At 41.4% G+C, this 10220-nt stretch overlaps 2 protein-coding genes and 1 pseudogene across 4 annotated transcripts in view; 1 reads left to right on the forward strand and 2 right to left on the reverse strand.

Annotated features, from left to right (window-relative positions):
• On the forward strand, positions 1 to 1160 carry LOC102728090 (olfactory receptor 2T27-like; the record flags this gene model as incomplete). The annotated part of the gene is made up of 1 exon (XM_031025028.2): positions 1 to 1160. A coding segment is annotated over one exon (597 nt), but the record flags the coding sequence as incomplete, so codon positions are not given.
• Positions 1161 to 4292: 3132 nt separating this feature from the next.
• CLK4 (CDC like kinase 4) overlaps positions 4293 to 10220 on the reverse strand; it is a 24178-nt gene continuing 18250 nt past the window's right edge. For all 3 annotated transcript variants that reach the window (XM_006730499.3, XM_031025062.2, XM_081827325.1), the window contains 4 exons: positions 9101 to 9183; positions 5784 to 5863; positions 5057 to 5147; positions 4293 to 4967 (listed from right to left, as the gene is read on the reverse strand). In XM_006730499.3, the coding sequence (XP_006730562.1) occupies positions 4827 to 4967; positions 5057 to 5147; positions 5784 to 5863; positions 9101 to 9183 (395 nt within the window). In that variant the 3' untranslated portion in view covers positions 4293 to 4826. The remainder of the gene's footprint in view (positions 4968 to 5056; positions 5148 to 5783; positions 5864 to 9100; positions 9184 to 10220) is intronic.
• On the reverse strand, positions 5870 to 7674 carry LOC145722511 (large ribosomal subunit protein uL6 pseudogene; annotated as a pseudogene).

Here is a 10220-nt window from a genome sequence, read left to right on the forward strand (position 1 = left end):
TATGACCGCTATGTGGCCATCAGCAACCCATTGAGCTACTCAGTGGTCATGAGCCGCCGTGTCTGCTGGCTCATGGTGGCAGGGTCCTGGCTCTTTGGCCTGGTGGATGGACTGATCCAGGCCATTTTCACCCTTCGCTTCCCTTACTGTGGCTCTCAGGAGATCGACCACTTCTTCTGTGATGTCCCTGCCATACTGAAGTTGGCCTGTGCTGACACCTCCCTCTATGAGACCATGATCTATGTCTGTTGCATCTTAATGCTGTTCCTGCCCTTCTCTGTCATCTCCGCCTCCTACCTGCGGATCCTGGTAGCTGTGCTCCACATGCATTCTGCTGAAGGTCGTCAGAAAGCCTTTGCTACCTGCTCCTCTCACATGGCAGTGGTTTCTCTCTTCTATGGGGCTGCCATGATCACCTACATGCGGCCTCAGGCCTACCACTCCTCCAAGCAGGACAAGGTGGTCTCAGCCTTCTATACGATGATCACCCCTATGCTCAACCCACTCATCTACAGCCTGAGGAACCAGGAAGTGGCTGGGGCTCTCAGAAAATTCCTGGGGAGGTGTCCCTGTGGTGGGCGGGCAGGTCTAGGTTGACATTGGCACCTGTGGATGTGGGTTCTGGGGTCTGGGAACTTGAATTAGCTTCTGTAGTTTGACTGGAAGAGAAACAGATGTGCCGTACTGAAAATAAGTCATTCCTTGACCAGAGTTCATGGGATTAACACATTAATTCAATCAAGAATGTCCATGCTGAGTATGGACAGTGTAGAAGGAAGGCTGCACCAGTGGGGTTAAAAGAATAGGACACACAGAGCATATGTCCCACAGAGTTAGCAGGTGACAGGTTTCAGCTGTTTACCTCTGCAGGAATTGCCAACAACTGAGGAAAACACCTTGCTCAAGTTGTGCTTCTCCTATGACTAGTTGATACAGGATATAAAGGCTTGGTTACCTTCCCTCAGTTTGACCCTGAATGTCCATCCCAGCTCCAGGACTCCCTGTAATATCTGAAGCATTACAGACTACATATCCCTGTATCCAATTTTGCTTCCTTATCTCCCTTCTGTACCATGAATTCAATCCTTACAGCACTCTTTAATAAACCTTCCAACATGTAAAACTTGTCTCAGTCTGCTTCCAGGAAACCTAACCTGTGACACATGGAAATGAATGATGGTAAGTTAAAGTCATGTTTGCTAGATATGTTCATGTACATGTGGTCAAAATAAAATGTGGACACAGAAAACTTTGTTGCTTGGTGGTATCAGAGGGAAGTCACAAAGTTTCCTGAAGACACATAAGACAAGTTTAATGCAGGGGTGGCAAATGCAAATACCAACACTTCCAGACAGGGAGTGTCAATGAGGAAAGCCATCTGGTGGGCCACTTGGCCGCACTGCTGCACAAAGTCTGGTTGAGCTTTGAGTCAGGAAAAGATAAAGTGCAAGTTTGATAGAAGCTGGAAGTTCACCCATGGATGGGCCTTACAAGTTGACCCAGAAGCAGCATTAAACAGCGGGCAGGACAAAGAAGAGAGGAAGGTATGCAGAGCAGAATGCCAGCCAGCCACAGAAGGGCTCTGACATGTTTCCAACCTCTCCATGAGGTCCAGTAAGATGACTCTCAGATCCCCATCTCTTGTCCTGAATTCAAAGAAAGCCCTAGGAAACCTCCTTGGAGTTCTATGCCCCAAGAGAATCTTTTGCTCCTGTTATTCTGTCCTTTATTTCCACCCTGACCCAGTGGAAAATACTGAGAAGTGAACATAACTGAACAGAAGGACATCTCGTTGTTGAAGGTATGTTGTTCTCAAGCTCTCCTGTAGCTGCACAGCACTGGCTCAGTTCTGGGGTGAGGGCGTCCTAAGCTCTTTAACAGGAGGAAACCTGGGAAAAGTTAGATGGGACCTAACAAAGACCTTTCCACTGCCTTTTCCTTCCCTGTGTTTCCACTCAAGAAAGCAAATAACAAAATAACAAGATAAAATCTTGGTAGAATCACTAATTGTCAGCACTTTGTTTAAATGAAAGACCTGAACTGTGATTATAATCTGAACAGCCTACATTTGAGAGAAACAAATATTACGGATATGACCTTTTTTTTTTTTAGTTTTAATTTTAATTCAAGTTGGTTAACATAGTGTTATATTAGTTTCAAGTATAAAATATAGTGCCTCAACACTTCCATACATCGTTCTGTGTTCATCATAAGTGCACTTCTTAATCCCTCTCACCTATTTAACCTATCCACCCCACCTCTCTTCTCGTACCCATCATTTGTTCTCTACAATTAAGCGTCTGTTTCTTGGGCACCTGGGTGGCTCAGTTGGTTAAGCGACTGCCTTCGGCTCAGGTCATGATCCTGGAGTCCCTGGATCAAGTCCTGCATCGGGCTCCCTGCTCCGCGGGGAGCCTGCTTCTTCCTCTGACCCTCCCCCCTCTCATGCTCTCTCTATCTCATTCTCTCAAATAAATAAAATCTTTAAAAAAAAAAAAGTGTTTCTTGATTTCTGTTTTTTCCCTTTGCTCATTTTTGTTTCTTAAATTCCACGTATGAATGAAACATAGTCTTTTTCTGACTTATTTCGCTTAGCATTATACTCTCTAGCTCCATCCATGTCATTGCAAATGGCAAGATTCCACTCTTTTTTTATGGATGAATAATATTCCATTGTATATGTATGCCGTATCTTCTGCATCAATTGATGCATTCATCAATGGGTGGACACTTGGGCTGCCTCCATATCTTGGCTATTGTAAATAATGCTGCTATAAACATGGGGGTACATGTATCTCTTTGAATTAGTGTTCTTGTATTCTTTGGGGTAAATACCCAGTAGTGCAATTGCTGGGTCATATGGTAGCTCTATTTTCAACTTTTTGAGGAACCTCCATACTGTTTTCCAAAGTGGCTGCACCAACTTGCATTCCCACCAACAGTGCAAGAGGGTTCCCCTTTCTCCACAACCTTGCCAATACCTGTTGTTTCTTGTTATGCTGACTTTACCCATTCTGACAGTTTTGAGATGATATCTCACTGTAGTTTTGATTTGCATTTACCTGATGATGAGTGATGTTAAGTGTCAGTTGGCCATCTGTACGTCTTTGGAGAAATGTCTATTTATGCCTTCTGCCCATTTTTTAATTGGATTATTTGGTTTTTGGGTGTTATCTGTTTTTTTAATATATTTTGGATATTAACTGTTTATTGCATGTATCATTTGCAGATATCTTCTCCCGTTCCATAGGTTGACTTTTTGTTTTTGTTATTTCCTTTATTGTGTAGAAGCTTCTTATCAAGATGAAGTTCCGATAGCTTATTTTTTTGTTTCCCTTGCTTCAGGAGACATACGTAAAAAGATTTTGATATGGTCAATGTCAAAGAGGTTACTGCCTGTTTCCTTTAGGATTTTGATGGATTCCTCTCTCACATTTAGGTCTTTAATCCATTTTAAATTTATTTTTGTGTATGGTGTAAGAAAGTGGTCCAGTTTTCCCAAAACCATTTATTGAAAAGATTATCTTTTTCCCATTGGATATTCTTTCCTGCTTTGTGAAAAATTAATTGACCATGGAATTTGGAATTTGGGGCTCATTTCTAGGTTTTCTTTTTTGTTCTACTGACCTATGTGTGTTTTTTGCCAATACTATACAGTTTTTTTTTTTTTAAGATTTTATTTATTTGAGAGAGAATGAGAGACAGAGAGCAGGAGAGGGAGGAGGGTCAGAGGGAGAAGCAGACTCCCTGCCGAGCAGGGAGCCTGATGTGGGACTCGATCCCGGGACTCCAGGATCATGACCTGAGCCGAAGGCAGTCGCTTAACCAACTGAGCCACCCAGGCGCCCAATACTATACAGTTTTGATCACTGCAGCTTTGCAATAACTTGAGGTCCAGAATTGTGATGCCTCCAGCTTTGCTTTTCTCTTTCAGGATTACATGGTCTATTCAGGGTGTTTTGTGTCCCATGTGTTTTCCCAGCAAGTCATTCCTTTGCTCCACTACAGAGTAACACAAATCTAAACTGCTTCATAACCTTAACTCTCAGAGGCTGCGACTGAAGTACTTCCTTCCTTCCTGTGATGTGGAAACTGATGTTCCAGGATTTCAAAACTCCTCGGTGTGAAATTAAAAATTAAATCCTCAGGCATCAGAATTCCTAGTTCTGTTTGTGACTTGCCAGTTAGACTCAATCTTAAATAAAGTGTGCATGTGGTTTTATTAAACAACCTGTCACGAGGGACAAACCGGACGCCTGCTACAAACGCTACTTAGTGCCACCGAGACAGAACACAGTTCTTAAAATTTAATGGAATTCCAACAGTAAACATTTTCCTGTGGGTTCTGGTTTCCAATACCTGTCTACTATTGGGAGTTAATACTTATTACCTGTTCAACAATTACAGAAAAAACTTTATAAAGTTATGAAAAGTTTTGAATTTGAGGTATATAAAGAATATTCATTAAGAATAAGGTAGTCAAGGTTTTCTTTTACTCAAAGAAAATCACTTCAAAGAGCTGACCTCCATGTACAAAAGACAAGATCAATCACATTTATCACTGGACACAAAGAATATTCCAAAGATCTTTAAAAATGGTAATTAATCTCAAAAAGGAAAATTAACTTTAACTTTTATAGTTCATTATCAAGACCATACTTGCTTAACAAGGTAATTATGCTATTGATACAAAACATACAATATTTACATTTAACTGTACAAAATAATTTAATGTTTACAAAAATATTAGAATGTTTAGAGTTGACTGACACAGTCTTAAGTAATCTCTTCTAGAGAAGTATATAGTAAGACCACTGATTTCCATTTCATTTCTTGTTTAATAAGTCAAAGAAAGGATGCTGCAAGGCTTCATCCAAGGTGATTCTTTTCACTGGGTCGTATTCTAACATTCTTCGTACCAGGTCAAACAGTTTCTCATGTTCTTCATCATGACAAAGCATAAATTCCTGGGGGAAAAAATGTCTGTTTAAAAAACAATTTAAAAATAACTTTTAAAAACATTTTTTTTAACCACCTCGGATCTTTTCTCTTTTACCTTTAATGGTTTGCAGCGTCTCCTAACATATCGGCCGGCGGAACTGTGTTCATCCCAGTCTAGCTGGTTATGGTGGAAATACTTGCGCTTTCTACAAGAAAAAGAAGTCTGGGTCGGTAAAAACAACAGAAGAGCCACATGTTTACCCTACCCCCACTGGACCAAATGGAAGCATGGGCAGCTCTGCAGACACACACACACACACGCATACAATGTTTTCACATCTCAGCAGTTACGTATCAGGTACTTTAGGTTACATCTCCCTCACTCTTGCACCCTCTGAGGTTTTAGTGGCCCGCCTGAGTGGCTCGTAAATACCATGCATGGAACAGTGTCAGCCTCTGGACCCAGTCCCATGAGTTCAGACTGCACTAGATCTGGGATGGGGTGGTGAAGCTTTGTTTGCAAACCACTCTAGTATCTTGTCCAAAGGCAGACATCTAGCTAGCAGTGGTATGGAATACAAACAGATCAACAGGACTCCAAAATCAAGCTCTTTTTACTACTCTCTGTATTATGTTTTTATCAAGTTAGGAAAACATTTACGCAAAAGTTAACCTGAGTGTAAAAACACCATACCTTTGTTTACTAAATCACAAGGTAAATACTGCATTACTTTTTAAAAATTTGACTTCATGGAAAAAAAAATCTAAATTGAAGTCCTTGGGACAAGCAGTAACAACGAAGTTGGGTTTTCTGTAGTTTGAATACAGGGCCTTGTACGTACCTTGTTTTCTGAATCATGTGTGCCGGTATGGGTCCTAATATTCGTTCCATCATTGCCAGGTGCTCTTTACTATCATGAGTCTAAAATACATAAGAAAAACGAATTTAGCACTTTCCCTTGTGCTACAAGCACAATAAAGGAAAATACCAGAAAACAGCATTGACAACAAAGGGCTAGATTAGACAGCTGCATGGCTGATACTACACTCTACTTCAAAGACGGAACAATACTGAGTGAGCTGTATTCTCCGTGCAAACCAGTAAAATTGAAGTCTTTCTGAAATCCAACAGTAAGGTTCTGTATAGCAGAAGACATGGACTTTAATGCGAAAATGAACATTTTCCTTATTTATTCTCATTTCTTGCACCATTTGTTAAAGAATGACTAGGGAAAAGTACCAGAAAAACAGTCTCCTCACTTATTCAGCTGCTGACCCCAAACTGGCCTCCATTCACCAGTGAATAGCAACATGTTGACATCTACTATTCCCAGGCAATAAAAATACAGGGCCAGTAATTCTCACAACAATCCTGAGCTCCGTATGTGGGAACGTGCGTGTCCAAGAAGCTGAGATACTAGCTCATAAATGAGCAAAGGTGAGTTGTGGATCTAAGTAAAAACTTGTCACACAGGAGCAGAGCTCTGGCCCAAGTAGGGGAGAGACCCGCACACTTACAGCTGAGATAGTGAGCTCCCTGATCAGAGGCTGGCGGCTAACTTTTGTGAAGGTCCAAACAGTAAACATTTTAGGCCTACCTGGCCACAAATGGTCTCTGTCACATTCTTTTTTAGGTAGTCATCAGGCAGAACATCATTTGCCAACTCTCAAGTGTGAAGAGCAGAGGCTGTGTGCAATGCCTTTTAAAATCTATCAACTACTGTTCCTAGCACCTCGCTTCCAACATGCGAAGTCCCTAATCCATGACAGGAGGAGGTAATACTAGCTCCACTTTTATCTTTATGTTTTTAAAATACCACAAGTGAGTCTGAAAGATCATCCAGCATCTTGCTGTTTCTGTAGCTTGACAACTTAGATCTTACTCATCAGCCTGCTGAACTGTTCCTTTTTCCGAATCATAGATACCACCTCCGTATTTTCTGATATCCTTGTTTTTTAACTGTTGTGGGCTTGCTGAATCAAAGCAGCTCAATTTGATACAAGTTCAGTGTCATTTCCTTCAAGAATTAACTCATCTTTCTGGGCTTGAGAGATACTGAACAATCAACACCTGGCCTCATCCAAACCCTGCAGGCATATTTTTCACCCAAGAAATGTCAGATTTCAACAAGAAAACCATTCTCTTAAGTAACAATGCTGATGGGGAAATGAGCATACACACACCTCATCTTGTAATGGAAGCCCAGTCTAACACCCTTGCTCATGTTCTGTACAGGACTACAGACAGAAAAGAACTGGCTACGGTTCACACTATTTCCCCATCATTTGTCAACCTGGAATCTTCTCCTTCTTTCCAAGGAGACGGAGTTCTACACTGATGTGACTGAAGTCCCTTTGCAGGGTTCCTCTGGGGCTCTTTACAATAGTGCATCCCTTCGGAGTGATGTGGACATTTTCTGGAATGTCAACTGTCTGACTACTAATGGTCTTCCTTCTCGCAGTAGGTGCAGCTAAAAGCTAGCTCCACATTTTAAAAAAATTCCTTAGTTGAAGAGTATTTTGGAGGGTGGAACTTAAAACAGAAAACATGTCTCAAACCAGTGTTAATAATCTGCACTTAAGACCTCAGAGTGATTTACAATCACAAATCATGGGAAGCAACTTATTACAGGTGTCAGAAGGAAGAAGACGTCACTCTGCTCAACTTTTCCTGGCCCTCAGCTTACCGCCACAAACCAGATATACCACCGCCAGGAACTGACTGGTCACCATGGTTCTAGATATCAAACTTGTCTATAAACTCAGGGTACTTTTAACAGGATCTCTGTGGATTAGCAACAGGAGACAGCTGGTGACGGGCCCCACAAGCAGAGAACACATTCTACAAGAGCCAGCACCCAAGTGACTCTGAACTCCTCACACTCCCCACCCCCGCACCCTGCATCGCCCCCGAAAGCAAGTCACCCTCAACAGTAGGAGCCAGAATGTGCCAAACTTGGACCCCCACCCCCCTCAAAAGAGATCACGACACTTTGAGCACATCACAGCCCTACTTCCAAGTTCTCCAATGCTCGCACAACCTAAACCTTTTAGAAGATGGTTAGATTTCAGATGTAAGTAGAACTATAAGGGAAGAAAGTAGAGACTTAAATAAGGTTTCCTACTTTGTTTTGCCAAGTAAGGACTTTAATTTTAAAAATCAACTACCAACTATTATCATCATTCCATAAAAGGCACAATTTAGTACCAAAAACAAAAAACCTGGAGGAATAATCTCTAAATAAAGGCCAGAATGACAAACTTACAAAATCATTTCCACACTGGGTTAGCCTACATTCTGGAAAACACTAACTTCTAGGAAACAAGTTCCTTTCTATCCAAACAAGTCCATTAGTCAGTCCCTGCATCATTTCCCCATTTATGCGAGATACTCTGACAGCACTGTTTACGGTTCCCCGACTAGAGTATGTTCTTTTATGCCTCTATACGTTAATGGGTACAATTTCTTCTTCCTGAGCTGGCTGCCACTCTCTCTAGTTTTCTGACAAACCCCTCATCTTCCTTCTAGCACTGGCCTAAACTCCTACACCTCCACAGTGGTGCCTTGTCAGAGGAATGTAACTGTCCATTTTTCCTGGGTTCCCACTACGCTTTCTACATTGTTCCATAATAGCAAATACACCACACTGTATTGTAAGCTCTTCCACATCTCTTTTGCACGAATTCCTTGAGGACAGAGATGTTGTCTTTTCATCTTTATACACGTAAGAGCCTTGAAATGTGCCTAGGGGGTCACAGATGCTTAATACATAAGCATAAAATACCACTTATTGTTCCTGAATTGTTTTATAAAAAGGAATAAGTGACTTGTTCATGGCCGTGCTGTCAACATAACCAGAACGGAATTAAAACTGGCCAGAGTTAACACTAATATAAACTTATGCAAGAGCTCAACAAAAAAATGGGAACACAATATGAACTGTGTGTTAAAAACTCCAATCACATGCAAAATGGACTATGACCATTCACCAAAAGTAGTTCACCCAATTCCAGTTTTAGAGAAGGATGACCATTTTCCATATGTAAGTTTTAACCTTAAGAAGAACAACACTACAGCAACTTGTCAATATGGAGGCCAAAATTTTCACGTCTTTAATACTGAAAAAAAATTATGAAATGGTATTTACTAAATACATACCTGAAAGACTGTGAAACCAAGGTAATATTCAATAAGAATGCAACCTATGCTCCAAACATCACAAGGCTGGGACCAACCTAAAGCTGTAAAAACAAAAACACACAACTTGGTTTTTTGGTTTGTTTTTAATTAATTTGAGAGAGAGAGAGAAAATAAGAAAGAAAGCACAAGTGGGGAGAGGGAGAGGGAAAAGCAGACTCCCCACTGAGCAGGGAGCCCGACGCGGGGCTTGATCCCAGGACCCTGGGATCATGCCCTGAGCCGAAGGCAGACGCTTAACGACTGAGCCACCCAGGTGCCCAAACTATAGTATTTTTTTAATGCAAGAAGTAAACTCAGGCTTTACGCTGATAATAATTGATAAGTGGTTAGTAATTACATTTTGAGGATGATTGTCAACCTGTATCTGCTATAAAAATATAAATTTTCCTGGAATAACCATGAACTGGGTGTAACCATGCTCCCCATTGCATACAGTTCTGAGACTATGGAGTATTTGTACAAATTGGTAGTTACAGGTGGGAAATACTTGCTAGTCCCTCTCTTATTTTACATAAAATGCCCCCACCCCCAGATTAAAGCACTGACTTCCTGTAAGGATATGGAGAATTATGAGAACATACTGAGTGACATTTTATATAAAACTAAAGATGTAAACCCTGAGTTTACTGTCCTGTTCTCCCAAATGGGCGAGGTGAAAAGAGCACCCATATGGGGAAGGCTGTAGTGGCAATTAAAAATTGTTGCATGTACAAGTGTGTGTTTGTGAATGCTGGAGAGGTTGTGGAGACAGGGGAACCTCTGACACTGGTGGTGGGAATGCAAGCTGGTCCAGCCACTCTGGAAAACAGTGTGGAGGTGCCTCAAAAATTAAAAAATAGAGCTACCCTATGACCCAGCAATTGCACTCCTGGGTATTTACCCCAAAGACACAGATGTAGTGAAAAGAAGGGCCATATGCACCCCAATGGTCATAGCAGCAATGTCCGCAATAGCCAAACTGTGGAAAGAGCCGATATGGCCTTCAACAGATGAATGGATAAAGAAAACGTGGTCCATATATACAATGGGATATTACTCAGCCATCAGAAAGGATGAATACCCAACTTTTACATCAACA

Source organism: Leptonychotes weddellii, chromosome 7, assembly GCF_054177405.1.
Source record: "Leptonychotes weddellii isolate Sample4059 chromosome 7, ASM5417740v2, whole genome shotgun sequence".
Classification (NCBI taxonomy): domain Eukaryota; kingdom Metazoa; phylum Chordata; class Mammalia; order Carnivora; family Phocidae; genus Leptonychotes; species Leptonychotes weddellii.